Genomic DNA, 25,016 nt, shown 5'->3' with positions numbered 1-25,016 from the left:
GGAATGGTTGACTTGAAACAAAACCCATGGCAATGCCGTCAGTGTTGCGCATTAATATTATAATGTGCTTCGTAACATTCCTCATCCCAGGGTACCTTATGAGGACAGAATTCCAAGAATTCTTGGATTGGAATACAAAACACCATTCCGATGTACAACCACGCTCTTAAGCTATTTTGACACTTGGTTTGTAGATAAATATACAAAACAAAACAAAACTAGGGTTTAATTCAATGAATATGCTGGAGACAACTGAGTAAAGACAGAGCCAATTCTGACATCAGAAATGGGGCCTTCATTCGCATGCTGTTTTGTCAAGTGAGACAGACATACTCCACTAGGGTGGGGTATGTTTGAGGGTGATGTAAATAAACAGTGAATGCACTTAAGTTCCCACTATGTTTAAGGGTTTCTCTCTTTCTCTCACTCTCTAATGGAAAGGGTGCAGTAAACGTCCAAGGCCCTGACTCCAAACCTGGCTGAGTGACTCCTCTAAATGGTCCGGTCTGGAAAGACAGATTCACAAGGCAGACAGACCACTATGGTACTTGTGAGAAGCTAAAAAGAGGGGACAGTTGAAGAGGACTGAAGAAGTGGAGAGCTCAGGGTGGAAATGGCACCTTTATATAAGAGTGTATAAAACTGAAGGGTACTCACTAAACTTGACATTAAAAAGTACACCATCAGCACAGCTTAAATCCCAATGGTAAGGACTAGCAGTGGAGAATACTGACATCTACTGGTCAAAAGCAGACTCTTCACTCTCCCTCACACACAAACACCATCTCTTAAATCGACCTCTCAAACCACAACGATTTTACACACTGAATTTGTTTGCTCATCAGTAAGAGTTATATAATTTGAAAGGCAATGCATCAAAAGGGAATGTCTAAGGCTGACATTTGATCAAAGAGAAGCAGTCTGATAAAACAAATGGCCAGAGGCAGAAACAAAACAAAAAAACAAAACACGCACACACACACACACACACACACAATTGGGTGAAACTAACCTCATCCCTTTCTAGCCAATAAGCCCCTTAAACAAAGCCGGGCACGGCACCTTCCTGTCACATCAAAAACCATGTTCCGGCTGGCTGTGAAAGGGACAGTGAGGAACGCAAACAGGGCGGGCACCATAAAACCGGAGGGGCACAATACATCAGAGCAGAGCCTTCCCATGACACCTGCCGCACAGGTCCTTTAGGGCCCTTTGTGCACACAACAAGGTGCTCAGGGACAAAAAAAGCAAAGCGTTCCTCGTCCGCTTTTGTCGACTGTTTGCTTTTCAGGTGTTCTCCCGGTTCACCGGTGGCGGTCTTATTGTTCAGCCGCCCCCCCCGAGCATTGTGTGCTGACATGCACTGGTAAGGAACTGGGGAGGGCGTGCGTGAGGAGGCTTGGATCATGGCCAGTGGAGCTTTTCCTCTCCGAGAGGCACCTGTGCCCATACCTGTCCTTGGCCTTTCACAGGTGTAATCCCATTCCCTGACAGATCACACAAACTCCTTGAGTGGAGGGGAGACTCCTACCACAACCACGCTCATTCTTCTCTCCTGCAGAGAACGATGGAAACCAAATGCTCTTTAGGTCTGGGAGCGGAGGTCCTCTGTGACAAAAGGAGTGAGGTTAAAGTGGCTGATTTTGTTTTGATCTAAGATGAGCGTTCTCAGTTCCTGATGGACATCCTTGGTAATACAGAACAAGATCTTAAAACTTAACAATGCCCAACAGCTCGGGGTCCAGTTGACCTTCAGATAAACACAAATAAACTCAGCTTTTAACACAAATCTTTCAGAACTGGATTGGTCCAACACGGTCTCACATACAAAGTGAAGCTTGGAGTGTTTTGAACTGTCAGTTAGAATCACAGTGGAGATAACGTGACTGTTATGGTGATGTCAGGGTAATGTTCTCTCAGCGTCTTCCTGTCTGGATTGCTGAGTGTGTACTCTTACTTTTATCTGGTTTGCCAGGAGGCACAGTTCACTGCCACAGAAGTGAGTCAACGCATGATGATTTTTCATACTCATCAAGCACAAGAATGACACCTCTACTGTACATTCATGCAAATTTATAAAATCGAACAACCTACAAGCAAGCCTTAAAATGCAAAACTCCGTCAGCAAACAGTCATACGTGGGAATTTAACTTTACTGATATACAGCCTGGAAAACTGTACATACAGGATATAGAAACCGGAAGTTATTAAACACACTCCTCCGTACTCTAGCTGACTTTCTAAATCGTGCTCTTTAAAACTGCGATTCAAAGACACTCATCCAAAATGCTCAAACTGAACATACCATTACATTAAAAAAAAAAATAGAACTAAACAATAATTCTTAAAAAAATGAAAAAGTTTCTCAGCATTCCTAACCACAGATCCTGTCATGAACAGCCAAACCATTTTGTTTCTTTTTTTTCCCTCTCTTTTTGTTGTTTCAGAGAACCCTTTGAAATATGTGAGAAGAATGATACCATTGGCTGGTTTTCAAATGCTGACTTCACACCCCAAAACTGTTTTCAAATGTGTTTAAAGGATGATTTGAAAGAAAAGCTGCTAGCTTTCTGCTGCAATCATCACATTGGATTAAGGATGATAGAAATCAAACAGCACGATCTGAAGCTAAATAAGTAAGCGGCCCTTTCCATCATGAACCAAACCTGCTTCTCAAGGGTGTGATGAGTCACAATGCAAGTGGGCATGTTTAATTCATCCACCTCCTGTCTCTAAAGACAGCTTGTCTGTCATTACGAAAGAGCCTCGGCTGGCATGTTAAAGGAAAAAAAAAACCCTTCGAAGATTCTTCCCCAGAAGACTCAGGGGCCTGAAGAAAGAGGGGTGTGTAAAGACGACTGAAGCGTACACACGAGCTCTCTGCAAGCGCTGTGTGTACTTGAGGTGTTTCTCGCAGCCCTCTATCTCTTCCTCTGTCTGTTTCTCTCTCTCTCTCACACACACACACAGACGCACACACTTACATACAATGTAAACTCAGCAGTGGAGCTGTCTCAGCCTGCACATTAAGGCAGATGTCTGTCAGCGGCGCTCATTTGCTTAAACAAACCGTTCTGGCACTTCACATGTGGACCCCCATTCATTAGCACAGCACTTGAAGCCTTGCGTGTTTTGACACACTGCGTCTCAGCACTTCCAATATTTACACAACCCAGGACCACCTACAGAACAGTGTGTGCACACACACATACACACACACGCACACACATGCACACGCACACACCCCTATTCTTTTAAGTTACCCTGAGTAATTGTTCATTCAAATATACCTACGCTGAATTGCAAGTTCTGACACTTAATATGAGAAAAGAAGGAGTGAAAAAAAAAAAAAAAACTTCAGCTTGAAAGATATTTTTCCCACAGAGAAAATTCAGCAAATAGAGGTAGCATCCATCATGTTGGGGCCGGGCAGCTTTGCTTAGGGAGCAGTTGATTGATTAGTTGCATGTCTTCTTGAAATGGAACTGAGTGACTTGTTAAGGGCTCTGTTTTTTTCTATTTACTTTAGTGTCTGGTGTTTAGCGTGTCAGCATTCAGCTCATGTCTCTTAAGTGCTGGAAAGGTACGATCTCCACAGAGGCAGAGGTGCAGCTACCGAGGTAGACGGCAGAGGGAGTGTCTGTAAGGCAGTGGCTAATTAAGAAGAAAAAGGCCCGTAATGCGCTCTTTAATATGTCATTTACGTCGCACGTCACCAACATTTGCAACATAAATCAAATAACAAAGCAAGGGTCTGGTGAGTAGTACGGTAGAGTAATCCTACAGGATTAGCAATTCAATTTTTTGCCTTACTGACTAATGGGTGCTTTTTTTTCTTTTTTGTAATAAAAACTGGCACAGTCCTCAAAAGGAACGCTAATTACTCAAAAAAAAAAAAAGAAGTGTATTATTTGAAAAGCCAGATAAGCTGATCTGTGTAATGTTGAGAAGGATGTCATACTGTAATGTAATAATGTGACACACTGAATCCACATTGTCAGTTTCACTCAGAGACACTGACTATGACTGTTCACCCATTTCTAAAATAAACAACACAGTCTACATTAAAAAAAAAGTTTATTTAAAGACCCCCCAGGAATTCATAGGGCTCTGATATGGGACTTAGAGAAACCAATGGTTTGGAATACCTCTTACTGATTTTTTGAGGGTGGGGGGGGTGGGGGGGGTGGAAGGACTTTCTGCTCTCTGCCATCTTTGTACAAGTTTTTTTATTTATTTATTTACTTTTTTTTATTTATTTTAATCTTGATTCAACAACAAAGGAAGTGCAACAGTCTTCAGTTCAGACTGGGTGAAAATAAAGTCTCCCTATCTGTCATAGATATGTAAAAAGAAACATATAAGACATACTTCAAAGATGGGAATGCAGGCCAAATAAAAAAAGAAAAAGAAATAAATAAAAAAAGATAAATGAAATACGGAACACGGTGAAACATCACGTAGGATGTGAGAACACCACATCACCACGAGAATTTATGACGTGAGTCTGCATCGCAGTTCAACAAGCTTGTCTTTGGTGTTTAGGCAGCTGCAAATCACGTTTGCTCAGACAGTGCACAGTTCACTCAGACAGGAATAAAGAGTTTGATTTACCCTCCAGATCAGCACGAAGATCTCAGCTTCAGCCCTGCACGCCCATCTAACATCCACAGGAGTGGAGACAGACAGAGCTCTACAAAACTGACTTCTTCATCTAGCTGCACAGTAATGACGGCTCCCTCTCTTTTCCGCCGACTGCTGGGGCCGACACCCGGGCCAAAGCGTAGCCAAGGGCCACGTGATGAAAATAACTTTGGTAATCCCAACCGTGGTCAGCGCAGCTCCCGTGCAATGCGTAAAAGACAGCTCTCCAAGAGTCGTCAACTTCAGGAGCCACTTCCACGCAGCATGCAAAAAATCAAAAGCACATGTTGGCAAGAGAGAGAGCTTTATGGGCCTTGTCATCTAAGAATATGAAAAACGCGAGGTACACTATGCATGCTAAAAACCATCACCCAGTGCAAGGTAGAGGGAGTGAGAAAGAGAAAGAAAAAGAGAGAGAGAGACAGAGAGAGAGAGAGAGAGAGAGGGAGAGCGAGAGAGAGAGAGAGAAAGAGACAGAGAGAAATATTTCTAGGAGCCACTTTAAGCCTTTGTCTGACAATGCAGACTTAGTATTGCTCACTGCCTTGACCCAAAGGTATTTGTGCTGGGAGGCATGAATATATGATTCATATCTGCCAGCAAACCCATTTTTATTTTTAATGGCTTTTTTACGCACGATGCTTATCAAAAGTCCATAGCTCCTTAAATGTTTTTCATAGTTCGCATTTGATGAAGTGTTTCAATCAAGATTTTATTTTACTTATCTGTACGCCACCAAATAAAGGGAAGATATGGCATTGTCTGCAAATGTACATTTCTCATGCAAAAGTAAAATTTGTTGCACATCTCTTTTTGACCAACATAACTAAGAATATATATTTTCTAATTGTTTCTGAATCACTTCAAAGAGGACTTTTTGCTTTCAAGCTAAGGCAAATATAGTGTTGAGCTGTCTGTTTATTCGAATATGCAAACTCAGGCAAACAGGCATAATGCATGAGGCTGGAGATTCATCTGACCCAGTTGTAAAAGTATTTAAATACATCATTCTTAACTGTATGGATAGTTTTTTTCCAAAAATTTTTTTCTTTTAAATATCCAGCTTATTCTTAAATCTTTTCTAAAATATATACCCTCGTATCCTGTAACAGATAAAAGAAAGGCCAAGAAAAGAGTGAGTCAGAGTGAGTTGGAGAAGCCTACGGGAGCTACTGAAATGATCGAGAGGGACTGAAGGGAGAAGACAGAGTGATTGAGAGAGGCTGAGAGGAAAGGCCTAAATCAGTTGACGTGATTTGGAGAGGTAGACATGAAAAGTGAGAAAAGAGAGGTGGAATTTACATAACTGACATGTTGACAACATAAGTATATCCATACTTATGCATATCCACACATTTCTCGATGTAAGTGGCGAGAGCCTAGAGATAACGATGTTTGAAATGATTTGCTGTTTTGTGCCTTGTGTGTAAGATGGCCAAATTTTATCTGAAGAGATGACCACAGAAACACAGTTTAATTCATCATTTAACAACGCTAGCAAAATCTTTTTTTAATGTTTGCAATTATACTTTTCATATCTTTTTTTTTTTTTTGTTCAAATACAAGATTTTTTTAAATCCTTTTTTTAAAGCCTTTTAACAAAGCAGAGTGAATCTAACTAGAAAACAACTTACAGTTGTTTAAATATTTATGTGGAACAGACAAGTTCTGAGGTCTTTCTTCTTAAGCCTTAATATGTAGCATGATTTTTTTGTTTCTTTTGCACGTCTTCTCTGATCAAACCAGGACTTGTCCTGTCATCACATCCATTGTTGAACTGTAACTATTTGTGGTTGTATTTTTGTGGAATCTCAAATTTGAGAATGCGATGGTCCACTGACAAACAACAATAACCATAACAACAATAACAGTAACAGCAAACCCTCCAAAAATGTGTGGTTTGGTTTTTCGCACCTAATGGAAAGAACTGGCCTGTAATAGATCCAAATATTCCATAAAAATTTTTAAGGTCAACTCAGTGGTGCTATCCTAACAACAGTGTTAGCCTACTGAAAACTGGAGAATTAATATTTATGACAGAAATAAACCTAGAATTTGAGAGTTTAAGACTGCCATATCATAGCCCATTAAATCATAATTCAAGTACAATATTTTGCAATGTGTTTAGGACTTAAAATGTAACTCCTGAATTATTTACTCCATATGGTCTTTTTGTTCATCTCAATCACTGGCATGTGTACATTTTAAAGTGTCATATGTCCTCATAAAATTCACACAGTTTTCTGTTAAAATAAGCTGATTAAGGTGGAGGAAAGACATCTGACCACAACGTGGGCCGTGAATAGGCTGAGATAAAGCTGAGGTGTGCGCAGGCTAAAAAACGCGAAGTTAAACCTAGCCATCAAACTGACAAATGCTCCCTATGACTCAACCACGATAAACAAAAAGGCTTTGGGTAAACAACAGAAGATAAGTCCCGAAGAGGGAATGTCTATACCCAGATCAGTCGACTTATCGAATCGATAAGGCAGATTAGGTGTCTAATTCCAAATAAACCTCCAAAAGAAATCTGGGGTTTATTGTCCAAAGCCCTCCAAAACTATGACCCAAGCCAAGATTTGGCAGCTGGGCATGCAGACAGATCACAAATGACGCTCAAGAACCTAAGATGATCAGCTCTGGCAAATAGCCCCGCCCCATCAGCCCCCTTATTGTTCTGTGGATCAGACACATCCCACCCAAATGGTTGTCCATTTACAAAATTACAGAAAATACAGCATTGCACAATACCATAGGAAATAACAGTACAATTCAATTCAGACTCATAGAGTGAAATTCACTTTTCGTGAGATGAATACAGCATTTCCTACATCTGAACTGGAACTGCACTTTACTAATGATTGCCTGAACAACAGTGTTGGTTAATTTAATATACTCTAACATTAATCATATGTAAAATAAAACAAAAAAAGGTACTTTTACGGTTATACTTTCAAAATGGAAATTCTTTTTAAGGGGGAAAAACATATGTGGAAAGACTGTGACATGGTAAAAATGTTTAATGTAAATGTTAATGTAAATGAAAATGTTGGTTGATCAAGGATACTGCTGTAAGAATCCCTTTACCACATAATTAAACATTTCTGAGGACATGTGTATGACTGAAAACTAAATGTTTACTGTCCATTGTACATAGACTGACCTAATAAACAGAGTATACACACATAAAATGCCTCTTTAAGATCTTATTTATATGTTTATTTCTGTTCATGAGCAAAATAATGCCAGATTATGAGTCTAATGCTCTACAAGAGCTTTTCCAACAATAAGCGCTTTTTCTCTGATCCTGAGCTGTAAAAACTGCAGTCCCAGCCAAGTCAAGACGGTAACATAGCAGACAGATTACCCAAAATGGGGATTAGCCACTATTAATTAGTTTACTCCTCACCTGACAAGTACACCCCCGGCTCCCCCCACAGAACCCCGTATATAACCAGGATTTATTGCCACTGGCGCCCCTGCCCTCTGCAACTGCAGCCGTCACCCCTCCATCAACCATTCACTCTGTTACCACCTGCCTCAACACCAACTCCTGCCCCATCTGAACCCAAAACACTCCAACATGTCCCAACAACAACCCCTGCTGTCTCCAACAATGCTATGGCAGCCTTTTGGCCGACAGCTTCCCCTCTCCCATGCCAAGCGTGGCCTGAGGTGGCAGGTGGTCAAACGTGTACCCTCACCCTTAAGTCCAAAGCACATCTGATGAAGTTGTAAAACTTTTGGGCAACAGTCAGAGCCCGCAGTTTCAGACAACAAGAACAAATAGTCTTTGAAAACAAAGTGTAAACGTTGTGACCTCTCACTAAATATTGTAGCCAATGGTTGCTACTGGGATTTACTAAACCAAATGCAGGGGCAAATGTACAAAAATATGGCAAGAATGTAGAATATGACACAGAGAATGTAGACCATACAATTAACTTTAAATAAATATACATTCTGCATACAAACTCACTTCTTACAGTCTACAAAAATGAAGACAATAAAAAAATCCCCAACAACAGCAAAAACAACATAAAAGAGCTCTATTATTGTTCAATTTTAAAAGATGTAGCAACTTTGGCTCAGCAGTTTATCTCGAAACCATAACACCATTAATCTGCACAAATTACTGTTGTAAAGTAACATGAAGCATTGTAAGTAATTTACTGTGCCATTCCTCAGTGTACATTTTAATGTATAAAGGTGATTGCAACATTCTTGTGATGGACAAAACTATCGAACATTTTCTACCAGTTAGCCCACACAGCATGCAGTGATTAAAAAAAACCCCTCAAAACTATCACACTCAATATTCAGCGGAGCGTGAAGATTTCTCTTTATAAGAGGAAATGAAATTGTGTAATTACAGATTTGGGCTGTGGTTGACCATTAACGGGGTAGCAGCCTGTTCATCTTTCATATGTCGCACAAAGTGGATTAAAAACCACAAGCTCAGAGGCGTCTGCACAGCATCATATTGCGTTTTCGCGAGAATGATTATTTAATGCGCTTATTAACCGAACCAGTGTGAGGTAACGGGTTACGCTGACATGTATGAGGTATGTATGATGGAGGACAAAAGGCCAATCCACCGTCACCCTGCGCTTCAGAAACAACGGATTACAGAGATGGCCGGCTGCTGGCGTCGAAGGCGTGACTAGCATGAGGATAATGGTGAGATGACACCTCGGTTGAATGTGTCAGTCAGGCCCCACACTAGCATGAGGAAGGGGCCATGGTTGGGTAGGATCAGGGTGTGCTATGCCACACTACTGGGCTGGGGGCATAGAGTGTAGGGCATGGCATGTTAGTGGGTATGGGGGATGGGGGGGTTGGGGGACTGGGGGAGACACATGTAACATAACACGGTGCTGTGAAAAAAAAACAAACCAAAAAAACGCCCAAAAAAACCAAAGGGTATTACACAGATGGCCCTAAGGCAATAACTGCTACAACTGCTAGTAGCCTCAAAAGTGCAAATACATTCCAGAGAGACACGTCTTTTGTGCTGTCCTAACTGCTCTTTGTAACAGATTCTTATGCCTTCTGTATATTTAAGGCAGACTCATTAATCTTGTAAAATAATACACTGTACTGTATTCGGCACCGGAAAGGGACATGGCTGAAATCCCCAAGGGCAAAAAAAAATCAATTTAGGGGAAAAAAAAAGCCACTGGGCCTTTGAGTTGACTTTAGTTAAACTGCAGCTTTGAGATTTGACCTCAGTTTATCTGGTCAAGTCAGGCCAAACTCTCACAGAGTGAAGGGTCTAAATCAAGTCTTAAGATTCACTGAATCGGAGGGCTTAGGTTCATGGCAGACACATAAAAGCATGTTAAGTATGTAATAAATAAACTTATGCGATATTTGACATAGTTTTTTTTATTCTATGACTTACTATGTAATGTGCTAAATTTAATGAACTGTATATGCAATACTCCAATCATATTTTGTTATCCATTGTATGTACACATTTTTTGAAGCATTTTACTATGTTTACGTTTAACATGTCTATACGCCTGTTTGATATAGCAATCTCTTGGTTTGTCTATTTTATAAGATACTTAAAAAACTGTTTGTGACTAAGTGTTATACAAGGTTGTTAACACTATATTTGAGAAAGGCTCATTTACTAATATTATCAATGATTAATATGTTACTGCCCAGAGCTGAGCTACTCACACCGTGTAAGGGTTAGGGTCACATACAAAAACACTGGGCCCGGCCAGGGCCTGTTACCCAGTACTGTGACCGTCGCGACCAAAGGAAGAGATCTCTGAGAGAGAGAGGGGTGATTTTTTTTGGAGAACATTCGCAAGAGGTCCAGAGACAAAGGCTGAGATTTAAGATATTTTGTGAAATACAATTTTTAAAGTGATGTGGGCATGGAAATGGGACAGAAATATATTATCGGTTATGGCAACATGTGATGAAAAGCACGCATGCCTTGACTGTGACGTCTGGGCACTGATCTGAGGTGCAAGGGAAACAGGGAAAGATGAGCAACATCAAATAAGCACACTGCAAATATTAATCACGGTATGACTAGACAATTTTATCCATGGTCGTAGTACACAAACCTCCTATTAGACGTAAAACGTGTATGTGAGAGCGAAGGAATAACAGCAGTGGTCTAGTGAGCGGTGAGAAAAAAAATCATATGTCCAGATAAATCATATTTCACCTTGGTCTTTTGGAGTATCTGATTGGTTCCCCCAAAAAGGAAACCTTATAAGCCAAAGTGCTGGTTTCCAGAGTTGATGAGTTGCAGCAATGTGGAGTCATTTGGGTCCACGCTTTAGGTACACTCGTATCTTAGAAGGCAAAGAGACGGAGTCCTTGATAGTTCCAGGATCATTCCCATGATGCACTGAGCTGATTTGGTAACTCAAAATAGTGGCTAAATGCCATATTCAGACGCTTCATGGTGATATCTCCCTTATTTTAACTACCTGTATGGTATAAAGAGGTTATTTTATGCAGCAAAAATAAAGATATAGGTATAATATTCATGTGTTTAATGGAGTTGGAGGCACCTGGAGGATTAAACCTGGCTATGGTAAGGGCGCAATATGTTTTGATAAGCCAATAGGGAATTAGTTAACAGGTCTGAACTGAACATTTGACTTCACAAAGAAATCTGACCATTTAACCGCCTCTCTGGAAATCCCCACGCTCTAGAGGCATTACAGGATCTCTTTTCATGTTGGGATTTAATTAAGGGATGAAGAGGGTGAAAAATCAATATGTCTTTTTACCTATTCCCGATAATTCTTTAGTAAACTAGACAACCTAATTCTTGGTGCTAACACACATATTTAGAAAGCATTTAACCAATCAGTATTCTCACATCTCTTGAACTGATTATTGTCGCTAACCTGTGTCAAGTCTTCACTTGAGTGATCAGAGGCATTAAATTAAGTGTGCATCAGTGACTCAGACCAATAGTGAGTTGTGTGCCCTTAAAACAGCATACGAAGAGAGAATACGTATGATCGTGTAACAGATTAGATTAGATTACGCGCATCGCTGACCTCATCTTCTGAGAACTTGGAAATCTCCTCCTCCCCCTGGCCTCCTAACAGACAAAGTGCCACGCATCACTAAGTGCTGCTTAATTACAATCAATGCATACTTGACACAAGAGGGTCCAATAGTGCTTTAAAAAAGTGTCAGCTCCATCTGTCACTGTATTGATTGAGTAATGACTAAACAGGTCAAGAGACACAATGTACTAAGTGTACACATGCTCCACAGAATGCATAACAGTTGTAGTGGGAGCTGACTTCGTCTTAACTCAGCCTTCTCTGTATCTGAGGTGGACAATGTTCAAACCATATAAGTACATTAACGTCAGTGTTAGGTCCACCTTTTCACTGTTTTAGATTTAGGAAAAAGAAAAAGATGCATTTATTTAGGTTATTGTTTACAAAATTCTAATGGACCGTGGAGGTTTATGTTTGAAAAACGGCATTTCCTCTTATCTAGCTTTAGTAAAATGCATGTGAGAAGAATGATGAGTACTATGTTGATGAAAAGTATGATCCTAGTTATATCAAGATCGTATTATGGTTGTACATAAGCATGGTAAATATTTAATTGTTGATAAGTATCTTCTTTTATTGTTTATTCAATTAATGAATAGACTTAAATTTTCTGATATTTGCATATCAAACTTTCTGTATCTATTTACAATTGTCATAAAATGGACTTTATCATGAAATGGGCTTTACTGCATTGGGTATATTGCATTTGGGACACTAAATTATGATTAACACTTTCACAAAGACTGAAAATAAAAAATGTGGGCAATTAATAGTATTTCAATGATTACCTGTGCTTAACTTCAACAAGTAAGAGTACCTGTTGCTGCAGTTGGCAGATGTGGAGCCTACCTGGTCTCTTTCGGGGTTCTTTGGGTACTGTATCTCCACTGCCATTACATTTTTAGATGGGGGACAGCAGGAGAGGCAGCCCTTGCATTGCAGTAGGCGTGTCACCGAACACTCAGCAGCGTTCCACAAAGCATTGTATGAGCTTGGGCCTGTTTGCATGCCTGCGTTTAAAGTGTGTGTGAGAAATTGAGGAAAGCAAAAGTACACAAACACAGAAAGAGAGAGAGAGTGAAAGAGAGAGAAAGAGCAGGGAATAAAGTGATGTGTCTACACCTCATTTGAAGTATAATAACAAAAACATAAAAAGCATCAAAGGAGCCTGGGGCCGTTAGCGTTCAAATGTTCACTGGATGGTGTCAGCTAAGCACATGGAAAAGCAAACATTCTAATCCCATGTAAAGTGTGTTGGCTCAAGCTGTTTCTGCTGATAATGTCAATAAAGATCAGCACAGTCAAAATTCACATGAAAGGACAGCTTCTATCTCTAAGAACCAACATTCAAGTTTCTAAAAATCTCTACAGCGGAAAAACAGGAACACAAAAAGACCGGGGAAAAAAAAAAGACCTCTGAGGTGTTTGTTGAAGGTATTCGTTTTTTTCCCATCAGTAATAACCTAACATATCCAAACTGAAATGAACCCAGAGTAACTTCCACAAATGATCTTTTTGTCCACAGTTTTTAAGAAATGTCTTAATATTTTTTCTTGCAGAGCTCTTCACAGATACTTCTAAACTTCTCAGTTGTGTTTCTGAGATTTCATAGGTTAGCATTTTCTTTGGCTGTTCTATCAATAACAAAAGTGTTAATGCCTAAAAAGTACATGTCCAGAGTCAAATTCAGGACCGAGCCTGTGGGATGGTCACTAAATTAAACTAAAAATCCACTCTGTCATATGTATGCATTGAGAGATGGATCCAGCTATTTAACTGAAAAAAAAGGAGTTCATAAATGAAACTTTCCAGGAGAGTCCCAGATGACATGAGATAAAACCATAATGTCAGGAACTGGATCTACCCACATAGCATTCCAAATGTAGCACTGAGTCTGACTAAGATCCGTAAAACAGTCTTTTTTGCACAATGGGCCAATACCAGCACAGGTCCGCTTTGATTATCTGATGCGGGCAAGGACCAGTATCAGCCCAGTTTCAGCTTCAAAATGATTAAATCTTGCTCAAATCTGCAAGTCATACTCACATCTCACCCAAATGTAGCACAGAGTCATATTCTTACAGATTAACATTGGCCTGGCTCTGACCTTGACAGCACCATAAACATAGCTGCCTTAGGCCTGTGCATCTTGCATTAAAAGGCAGACATCAGAGGCTGTCACTGCTTTTAAGCAGGAAGCCATGCTTCACCATGCTTCCCTCATCTGCCCACCACCAATCTAGCCCTGAACAATCTAGCTTCCCAGTCACAAACATCACCAATAACGTTCACAAGGACCCCTCTGTTAAGCTAAAAGCACCACAGAGAGGTGGGCTAGCATCTTTTCCGCTAAGCCACCCAAGCATCCGTTCCTGTTTGCTTACATACCATGAAACAATTAAGAACTCCAGCACATATATGGTGGATTTGGAATGCATTCGGTGGAGCTGTTGTTCAGTTAGAGGCAATATCATACTGGTTCTCCAGACCTGCCCCAGCATGCTTCACTGCCTGTGTCAGTGTTGCCTGGATGTGCAGAGATTCAGGCGGATCTGGCATCTGGTATGTGGGTAGCTATCACGACAAGATTTAAAGAATATACTCTTTAGCATCGGCTAAACGACGCTGAGGCTAGCTCCAAATTGCTTCGTGCACCTTAGAAACGTACCTATGCAATGTACATAAAACTACCTGGGTTGATTTACAGCGGAACAATTATGTGTGATGCCATGTAATTTTGAGAATCTTAAGTTGACCTGTTGGTGCTGTGAGACCTACCCATGTTGCTGGTAGGTATGTAGGGCTGCATTGAGTTGCGTAGGGCCAGCAAGGCCTTGCAGTTCTGAACCAGCAGGAGAGAGACACCGTGGCAGGGTGGTACAGAGCTACATGGACATGGGGACATGGGTTTGTTGGCCCAAACTGAACTATCTGTAAGCCAAGACACCTGCTCTCGGTCACATGGTGCTGTGCAAAGTACTCCTGAAAGAAACCATATGAACTAAACGTAGTAGGAACAATGAGTGAGAATAAGTGCTATTAAGGAGGTGCTAGAAAGGACATTTAAGACAAATTTGTCCAGAACAAGTAGTGTATATGTATAACAGTGCAGTCTTCTTAAATTTTGCTTCAGGCTTGTGTACTTGAAATGGAGTTTGGCTGAATTATCATTCTAGAATATTGGGACTTTTGGTAGTTAGATTTACCATCAGCGAAGGGAATGAGTTCGCATCCACACTGCCCACAGTGAACTCCACTCATACAGGGCTGCTGGTGGTAGGCCCCCTGGGGAAAAGAGGGGTGTCAAGCTCTGGTTCTGCTCACTATAATGAAGAGCCTTACAAACAAATCTTACAGCCTTCAGCACTTACCCCCTGTCTTTGGGAGGGCCTTTTCTTATCTGATTCTGTACCCCTCTTGGACCTCCTGCTCCTCTCTCTACATGACCTTTGAATTTTGATCCCTATGGGTTACAGGAACCGGGAGGAGAACTTCAGAACTGATGACACAAGAGTCTTCTACAGCCATATTTAACAAAAACTGACACTGGCCACTTTGAGCAAGATAGTACAGTGTCTAGGTGTGTATTCAATGTGTAAATGCCATGAACAGTCCAATGGATGATTTTGCGCTGTATAACACTTGAGAGGAGCCAGCAATAAAAAAGACTTCATATCTTGCTCAGCTATGGCCCAGAAATTGTAGGAGGTTGAGGTGGCAACAGAAACTGCAGGCAGCCACTCACACCATGGGCTGTTACTCAGTGGTGTTCCACTGCAGCTGCCTACCGACACTCAATAATTTTACACTCAGTGTCAGGGTTTGGGAGCACCAACTTTGCCCAAGTTCAGATGTACTTTACCAACAACCTAGATGGTTAGTAACCTGGGTTTTATACACAACGTGTTTTCAAATGTGTTGCACAAAACTAGCCTAGAGGCTTCTAGAATGTACACACAGTCCTTACAGCTTGTGACTAGGCATAATGTGGCATCATACATAGCCCCCCCTCCTCCAAAAAAGGAATTTCCTTTGTAAGTTGATAATTTGCACAAATTTAAGTTCTAGAATTAGCATTGTGGGAGACCAGTCAAATCTGGGAGCCTAGTGACAGAATGATACATAATTTGAAAATTCTGAAAAATTTTTAAGACTGTAAACAAAGCCTTGAATACATGTTTGCTTTTTTTCAAATACTGTTAGTAGTTTCTGCAACAGTAGATGAGCATTTTGTGTTAGTAAATATGTTAAACCATACAGTTTACCTGTTTGTGTTGACTCTGGGGAGTAACTGATACCAGCTGGGCCAACTCGAGACTTCCTCACTGGTGTGACCACAGGGTTTGTTGGACAAACCCATCTCTCCTTCTCTGGAGTAACTACCTCAAACTGCACTGTGGATGGGGTCATAAGGATGTTAGAGCAACCAGGCTTGGCCACTGCTCTGAGTTTAGCTGTACTCATTGTTACCACTGCAGTCTTAGCATTAGGTTTACTGTACTGCAAGCAGAAGACTTGGGATTGTCTGCTTGTGCTCCCAAGCTTTCTTTGAGCTCTCAGCCCTTCAACCGTATCAGTGTTCTTAGGGTCAGCCGAAACTACTGCAGCCTTGCCCCTGGCTCTTCTCCACCCAGACCCTGGTCGCTGAGATGTAGTTGTGCTGGTGGAATATGAGCGGCAAAACTCAGTTTTCAAACTGCCTCTTTTCTTTCTCTCTCTCTGAGCCTGGGTCCTGTCTGCCTGCCCCTCTCCTGGGCTGTCCAGCACCTCAGCACTACAACCTGCCAAATCAAAGCAGAGTCACTTACCACTACTTCCAAGTCTTGGTTTCTACCCTATGGTAAGATGTCTAACTGATCAGTCAGGTGAGTAAACAGTGAGAAGAGCTTTTCCTGAGGGAAAAAATAACTCTGTTATACAGCATTATCATTATGAAGAGCTTCCTGATGCTCACTATTTCACACTGATGAGTTTACACAAAGGCAGAATTAATGGGTAATTCAATTAGAAGCAGAAATAACACAAACAGTCTGCCTGACAAGGTACAGTCACAGCTTCAGACAGCTTATTACGTGGTCGTCTTCGATGATGCATGCTCACAACTCTTTAGCACACTCAATTAGATGGATGCTAATGGGGTGGCCAAGGATGCCAAATAACAGTAACAAAGTCCCGGTCCTTTTGCGCGAGGCATACGAGATTAGAGCTTTAATTTAATGTCTTCAACTCTCCTTCTCTTTCATGAAACCCACCTTCAACAACCACCCCCCACCCCCCCATCCAAAAACCTCCCCCAAGACATTCGCAGTGGTGCAGCTTAAGCCCCTTTAACGAGACAAATCTTGTCAAGATAATGGTGGTTAGTTTGCCAGAACCTTCTCTCTCTCCACTGGTTGCGATTGGAGGGTTCCCCAACAGTGAGTTAAAAGAGGCCCTTTAAAAATCATGCTAATGATACCCGATTGTGACCCTCTGTCCTCTTTAATCAAAGCTATTAGGAGAGCGCCTCATCATACAATGTTCTCTCATCATTCAGTGCTTCAGGAGGTACAACATACGGTCTTCACTCAGTGAGCCCATCAACTGAGGCAAAATCTCCAAGGTTTTCAAAGCAAATTAACTAATGCACAAATCAAAGTCAAAAAAAAAAAGAAAGAAAGAAAGACAGAAAGGAAAAAGCACAGGAGACCTTTTTGTTTGTAGCAATTTGTAATATGTTAAAAAGATGAACACATTCATAATTCTTCAAAATAACGCAGATAATGAAGGAAATTTAAGTTTAAATAGGACAAATACACCCCTCCATCACCCATCACACAAACACACACAAAATCAATGGTTTGAAATACATCTATTGTCTACACCCAGTCCTCCCTTTTCCGTATTGCACTGAACACTGAGAGCGAACAGATGAGAACAGCAGACATTTTGGCAGTGAGAAAGCTCCAAGGAGACTCTGCAGGAAGGGTAGTGATTCCACCCAGATGTCTTAAAGACAGCTGATCCAAAGTAACAGTTCATGGGAGTCTGACATGCCTTTAAGGGAATACCTTCTCACATACTAACTCCTTAGGAGGAGCTGATTCTGAGACGAATCTCCATTCACTTTTCAACACCATAACATTCACGTTATGTTTATATTCAATTTTATTGAATCACAGCAGGTCCACTCAGCAGGCTTGTTCTTCTTTGTGGGTGCTGTGCAGCTGGTGGTGGGGTGTATGGAGTAAGGGAGATGGGACACAGAGGCAGAGAGTCAGAACCCTCCAGCACAAATCAAAATCCATTAACCTGAACCCACTGAGCCAAACTTCTACTGGCTGGCATCCTTTTGTCCCAGTGACCAGAATACCTCTACAATTTTGGTTCAGCTGCCTTCTGAAATAGATGTTGACTAACACCTCTGTTAACTGAGTCAGGCATATATGTATAGGGATGAAGGGAAAAAAAAAAAACAAACCCTGCACACTGTAGCTCACAGGGATGGTCATTGCTCCTTTAAATGAAAAAAGGACATGAAACACTCGGCCTATAATATAGAAACATCAGAGACAACATTAGATACTTTATTTATTGTTTGGCTTTGAAACATAATGAGTAAAAGCTGCTGATTTCACTCAGCTGCAGTAAGAGCAGGATGGCCTGGTTTTTTTGTGCACCGTTTTGGCTTGCCATACTCCCTACTCCCTCAGCCCTCACCCCTGTTTACATTCAAAGGTCACGCAATTAAAATTTTACTGGATTGTAATTTCAAAGTAAAAGAATGTAGGACCTTTCAACCATGTGAAACAAGCCATTTTACCCCCCCCCCCCCCCCCGCCCCAACACACACAGTCTCCATCAGCCCCCTCCCCAAACCCAATTTAACTCCTCACCAACGACCCCATGCAGCTCATTAAAATCACCCCGGTTGACGCTTCACGTTTTAAAGGACCGAAGACATGCTCATGATGGCTTTGTTTTAATGAGTTTTAAACATAAATAACAACAGCACATATAAAATCAGCTGTACGTCAGTAAATGGAACGAATTTGTTAGTAACGCAAAGCTTAGCAGTGAGGGCGACAGCCCAGTCTGATAATCTGTCACACCAAATGAAGGGAAAGAGCTGCCACTGGATTCATCATTATTTATTCAATACACATTGTTGATCTGAGCTAGATATTTTTGGTTTCTAGTCATCGACTATGTTGACGCGATCTCCGCTGGCCTGAGTTTGCTTTAAGAAGTAGCTGGTGAGTTTACCTGACGTTATTGTCGGTGCATTGGGCCCTTTCTGCTTTGACCTGGACAGTCTATGAGATCTGCTGCTACGCTGTTGCTTCCCTCCAGCCCTGTCCTCACTCACTGTGTTACAGCTTCCCTGAGCTTGCTCTTCAACCCCCTGCACTACCACACATTCTCTGTCAGGAGAAAGAATGCAGCCCTGTTGGGCTTTAGACAGAGCACATGTCTCTCTCCTTGGGCCTTGCTCTGAGCTAAATAGGCCTTCTGACAGCTCCTCCGTCACCCTGGCGTAGGGTGTTGTGCTCGGTTCTGACCTCGCTGGTGAAGTTTGGAGTTCAACCATCTCATCCTCATCTTCCTCTTCTCCTTCAAAAAGTTCTGGAGTGTAAAAAATAGTCTGGTCCTCTAACTCTTCCTCAGTGTCTGCTGCACTACACTCTTGTCTGGGGACAGGGCTGGCTGGAATATTCACTGGGGAGAGGTCTAGCTCTTGAAGAAGAGGCTCTGGAGAAACTTCTTTAGGCCTGTTTTCGATCATATCCTCTAAGCAGTGTGGCAGTGGTTCAGAAGTAGACTGGGAAGAAGTGTCTTTCTTGTTCACTACTAAGTCTCCTTCCCCAGTAGTGTGGTTACCAGAAGCCTTGGGCTTAAACAGAGGAGCTGTAAATCTGGAACTGACTGGTGACGAGGTGGAGAGCTGGTGTACGGATCCTGTTGTTGTCAGATCTTTGGTTTCATTGTTCTGTGTCCCAATTGGATTGTGCACAAGCTTCTTCGCATCTGTTCAAACCGACAAAAAAATACAGGAATAACAGACCATTAGTACATGATAAGGTGACCTGCCTAGACAGCCTTTTTATTGTCTACTGATTAAGTGTCCACAGCTTTATACGTTTCCACTGTTTACACAACTGTATATTTCAGTTGACATACAGCAAATAGCCTTTCAAAACAGTGAATTAACATATTTTCATTATTTAATTACATAGATAATGCTTTAAGGATGCTGATATAAATTGACTGGATGATTATGTGAAAGCAAAACATATACAGCTTTGGTTGTGACCCAAAGAGGGCAAAGCTAAAGTGTGTCATACTAGAAGGTTCAAATCTGGGGCAAATTTTGTGTCTTATTTACTGATGTGTTATTTTAAGTGTCAAATAGCAAAACTAAAACAAATTCAAACTAAACGCATATGCTGATTGTGCCCTTGCGTATATTATGCCATTCACAATTTTCCGTATAAAAATTACTGTCTATAATTCTGATCTCACTAAACATAGTATCTGGAGGAGAAAGAAAAAAAGAGGCAGCCAAATCCTCTAGGCTGATGGAAACATTACAGTGGAAAAACCACAACAGCCATGTACATAAAAATAATGAAATATACTGGCACTAAGAGAAATTTTAGTGCACTGTTTAGCATTGTTTTTTGGGGAAAAAAAAATCAAAACAACTTTTAATCAATAAGAATTTTTAACTGAACATCTTTTGTTGAAAAACTGTTTGAGGTGATATATCTCCAGCCACATCCAGAGGATCCTTATAATACCAAAAAGTTTGACACTAGAATATGTTCCAAATGTTCCAAAGTAAAATATGGTATAGTGACAGGTTTGACGGCTACAGCTGTGGGCTGAGCGCTAACGGTACATAACGATATTTACAGCTTCTGAGAACACTCTCAACAGTCCTCACGGATGCTCATGCTCAATCTACCACGAACAAAAGGTCAACGAAATTTAATTAAAAGCAACAGTCAAAGATCTGCTTGTCTGAGCGCTGGCGAGCTGAGGCCCCGGGGTCTTGGCACAGTAATGAGCCACCTCCATTCCTGTCCTGATTATAGACAATGGGTTATCCCAGATCACCCCACCACCAAGTCACTGTAACAGAAACATCAGTCTAATATCTCACACTGTTTTAAACAGGACACATTCCCCTGAACTGATGGAGACGTACAGGAGGTTTGTTTAGCTGGTCACATCCTTGTTTTGCTCATTGTCTTGTAAGAACAAACTGTTTCTCAGGTGAAAATTTACCAGGGCCTTACGTACAAATCTATACCATACACTTCCAGCCAGATGTAGACATTTGGTTATATAAGGACAATAGCAAAGAATGGTCACCCTATAACAAGAGAGACATTTTTATGGCACCAAATTTATAGACAAAAGATAAATGCTGTTATGAGTTATATATACATTATACACATACCCCTCTTCCCCTGTCAATTCAATTTAACTTTTTGGCATGACTTTTTAAACTTGGCCAAAGTCACCTGTGATCCACACAGCAAAAAACATACACTTTTTTATGCCCTCTATACTGTCTCTGTCTACACACACAGACACACACACGTATATATATACATGTACGTTGTACATACATATACAGTATATATATGTATATATATATATAGAGAGAGAGAGAGAGAGAGAGAGAGAGGAGGAGGGCAAGACAGACTGATATATAGATATAGATAGATAGGTTGATAGACCAATATAAATCCACACACACGTTACACATGGTAACCTCATGTTACTTCAGATATAATACATTAAGCATGATTTTGCAGGCTCATGGGTTTAATGTAAATGATGATAAAAGTATTCCTGACAGGTGTTCTCATACCTGGTCTGACCTTCGTGCTTGAGCTCACAATGGGGGTCGCGACGTTGACCATACCACCAGAACTCAGGCACGGCTGTAAGAGCCGGGGGTCTGACAGCTGGGATGGGCAGGATGACTCAGACAGGGGTGCGAGCACCACCGCGGAGACATTGGGAGACAGAAGAGCAGTCTCGGCGAGCTGCTCTTCGTGAGCTGCTACTGCCCCCTGCTGGGCGTGAGAGAAGGCAACCAAGGACTGCATGGCGCCGCCAAAAGTGTCGTGGTGTTTCACCAGCTGGCGCACCCATTTTGACAGCCCTGGGAGAAGACAGACGACAGGCGTGTTAGAGAAACAATCGAGCTGCTTCATTTCCATACGCACTCTGCAACGTTACTGTCCATCAGTGAATGGATTTTCATAAGGTAGTGTGTCTACACTGCCACATGTAAAAAGGCAAACCCCCAAAGTACATGTATGCACCGCTTCATGGTACGTTGGTTGACAGTCACTTCAATGGACCACTATCTCCATCTAGTGTTGGTTATGTGTTATAACACAGGGAACATGTAGAACATAGATTGAAATTAATAGGCTGGAAGCTCAAGTTTTGCATGTGACTTCGTATCAGAGGAACTTCTTTATTACCTGTAATGTATCTGTTGGGATTGGTCCTAAAACGGTCATCCACTAGAATGAGTGCACCCCAGTCGTTTCTATGTCGGATGCACCTTAAAAAAAAAAGGGACATGCAATTTGAGATAAACGCTTAATCTTTCTATCTATTAGTGGACCTCCAAACAACACTGCATATTATTTAAATATCAAGTAATTGCATAGATGCTGAGGCCCAGATTCTGTACACTTAATCCAATATTCAAAAATATGTTTTGGAAAAAAATTTGTGGTGGTAAAACCCATTCAAACACACCTTCCCAAGGCCTGGTTGAGAGCACGGTAAGCTTGGATCTCGTACCAGCGGCTGCCCGACAGAAGCCCACGTGCTTTGGTGTGCTGGTCATTGTATTTCATCTTAAGTTCAACCTGCAATACACACAAAAGCAATCAAATGCTATCAGAAACTACACACAAAAAAAATGAAAGCAAAAAAAAAAGCTTACGCCAAAACAGTGATATGAAAAAATAACTGTCAGTTGTCCATAATAAAATGGCTCAACCTCTCCCACCTCAGGAGACAAGCCACTATTGGGAAAACACTCATCACAGCGTAATTCATATCATGTCGCTCACTGTTAGCCATGTGAACAGCGTGGACACAACATGTGGTGACACAAAACTTGAGGCCGTGAACGTGGCATATGACGTTAATCTTCTGCTGCCCAGCAAGGTGGCTTTGTTCTGATGGGAGGGGGGGCAGTCAGCAGGTTGGCATATCCACTAGGTTAACACCTGGGTATGGGCATCAGGGCAGTGCCAGCCCCTTCAGGCTGTGGGACTGGGTATCCATTCAGAGCTAATCCCATTAACATAGACTGTAGATTTGGGAGAGGTGAGGGGTGGGGAGGGTGTGTGGCAGAGGGCAAGGCTATCCTGAAGATGACACCCTGGGCCCTTTGAGCGCTAATCACTGCTTGGCTCATATTCGTTGATCCGTTCTGAGGGGGGGGGAGGTGGAGGTGGAGGGGAACAAAAAAAACAGGGGTGGACGTCAACTCAAGACAGACAACATGAGTATCTGACGTTGCCACAAAAATGCCAGGGACACATCAATCAGTTTTCACGCCACTTCTGGATTTCGAACGCTAACCTTTCTCGAATTGACAAGTGAAAAGTTCAGCTCCCCTGTCTGACGGGACAGGGCGGTGAGAGCTGGTTAACTGCATGTGACAGGTAACGTGTGCTCCTGCTTACATACACGTCACTGCCTCTGCTCCAAGATAGGCAATCGTAACATTCTGGTCCCTCTTAGTGAGAGCAGGCTCCCGACTTACACACAAACGTCAAACCACGGGACCACGGGATGCCCAGAGAGACGGCGTCACACTTGTATACATAGACCTATACCAGTATAGGCAAAGAGTGACGAACCCACACATGCAAGCTTACATATAAAACTAGAAAATACTCAAAGTTTGCCCCCCAGCGATTCCTCTTCGTTATGTGATGCAGAATTTCCTGTCTGGGAGTCACCGGAAAGGTTAAAAGCATGTAGCTCAAGATCCAGTCGTGGAAAAAGTAAAGGCTGGGAACCCCGAGGCTGCCGATGTCATCTAAATCCAATCAGAGTCCATTTCAGTATTGAGGCCTCCACGTCCCAGCGCAACATCAACTCTCAATCTGACATGACAGGTTGCATATGTGAAAAAGGCAATTCTCGCTGCTAGCCACTCTCCTAAATGTGCAAGAAAGCACAAGCTAGAAGGGATTAGTCCAAATGTCAGGAGATAGCTTGGTCTGGTGTCCTGCCAAGACCTTCTCTTACCTGTTCATCCCTAAAAAGAGACATTTGACTGAGAGGCATGCTTCGCGGCTGAGTGGCTCGCCGCAGTGGAGCCGCGTGCTCGTTTGTGCCCCGGGCGGTCGTGGACATCTTGTGTCTGTCAGTGAGATCTGGAAGCGCTCCGTTTGCGCGGGCTGCACGACTTGACAGCTGAGTGGCTCACACAAGGAGCTGCCTTGCTCCCTGTGTGTGAAGTACACACTCTATTTAACACCGAACAGCCCTATAGCCTGTGTACATGCTCCCTAAACATACAGGTAACTGCCAAAATAAAGAAACGCTTGACTAAATATCAGGTATGTTATACATACATATAACGTAGAACAAGTTCAAACTTATGTTTTGTTAACTCAGCACAAATACACATTCATGCATTCTACATACCTCCTACTCTATAAACATGCACTGTCGAAAATATTGAGTGAGAAGCTTTAAACTGTGTCCTGTTAAACAATGAGCAACCATGTCCACTAATAAGACAGAATAACAGCTCTAAAGTATCTGGTTTTTTTTCTGGGCACACTCCTTGTTCGTAATGTTTGTCTATCAGTCTGAGATTCAAGGCAGCACAACTGAGTAAACCTGAACCAGCAGGTTGCAAATATCAACTTAGAGCATGACCAGGGAATTTCATCAATAAGTCTGTTGACAACTTAACAGAGAGGTGAAGGCTGGTGAGTTTGCAGCGCATAAAACACCGTTTTGAGTTAGAGAAATGCGCATTTGCGAATAAAGTGCTCCAAAGTGGTCTGGTGAGTAGTGGGGGGAGGATGGGGGGGGCAGTTATATGGTCACAGGAGTCACCTTTCATTCTATTCTCAGTGAGTAAAAGACCGGATATGCATCACATGGCAAAAAGTATGCCCTACAAGCCTGAATGCTCACATCCCAAAGTGAGGGGTCCTGGTGACTTATGATGTAGGGTGCATTTTCATGACAAGATTATGATCCACTTGACCCCACAGAGGGCACAGGAAACAGTAGCTTTATAGATCAAACCACATGGTGTGGCCACTTTGC

The 25,016-nt window shown here is 41.9% G+C and overlaps 1 protein-coding gene across 1 annotated transcript in view; it reads right to left on the bottom strand.

Moving 5' to 3' along the window:
* Positions 1-25,016, bottom strand: part of brip1 (BRCA1 interacting helicase 1) — a 60,565-nt gene that overhangs the window by 11,147 nt on the left and 24,402 nt on the right. Inside the window, exons 16-23 of the mRNA XM_030778134.1 lie at positions 22,467-22,579; positions 22,184-22,266; positions 21,559-21,855; positions 18,883-19,703; positions 16,053-16,340; positions 14,903-14,981; positions 14,475-14,627; positions 12,485-12,694 (exon numbers count right to left, since the gene is read on the bottom strand). Of these exons, the coding sequence (XP_030633994.1) occupies positions 12,485-12,694; positions 14,475-14,627; positions 14,903-14,981; positions 16,053-16,340; positions 18,883-19,703; positions 21,559-21,855; positions 22,184-22,266; positions 22,467-22,579 (2,044 nt within the window). The remainder of the gene's footprint in view (positions 1-12,484; positions 12,695-14,474; positions 14,628-14,902; positions 14,982-16,052; positions 16,341-18,882; positions 19,704-21,558; positions 21,856-22,183; positions 22,267-22,466; positions 22,580-25,016) is intronic.

This window comes from Chanos chanos, chromosome 6 (genome assembly GCF_902362185.1).
Source record: "Chanos chanos chromosome 6, fChaCha1.1, whole genome shotgun sequence".
NCBI classification, from domain to species: domain Eukaryota; kingdom Metazoa; phylum Chordata; class Actinopteri; order Gonorynchiformes; family Chanidae; genus Chanos; species Chanos chanos.
The sequence above is the reverse complement of the archived record's forward strand: the minus strand, read 5'-3'. Positions and strand labels throughout refer to the sequence as shown.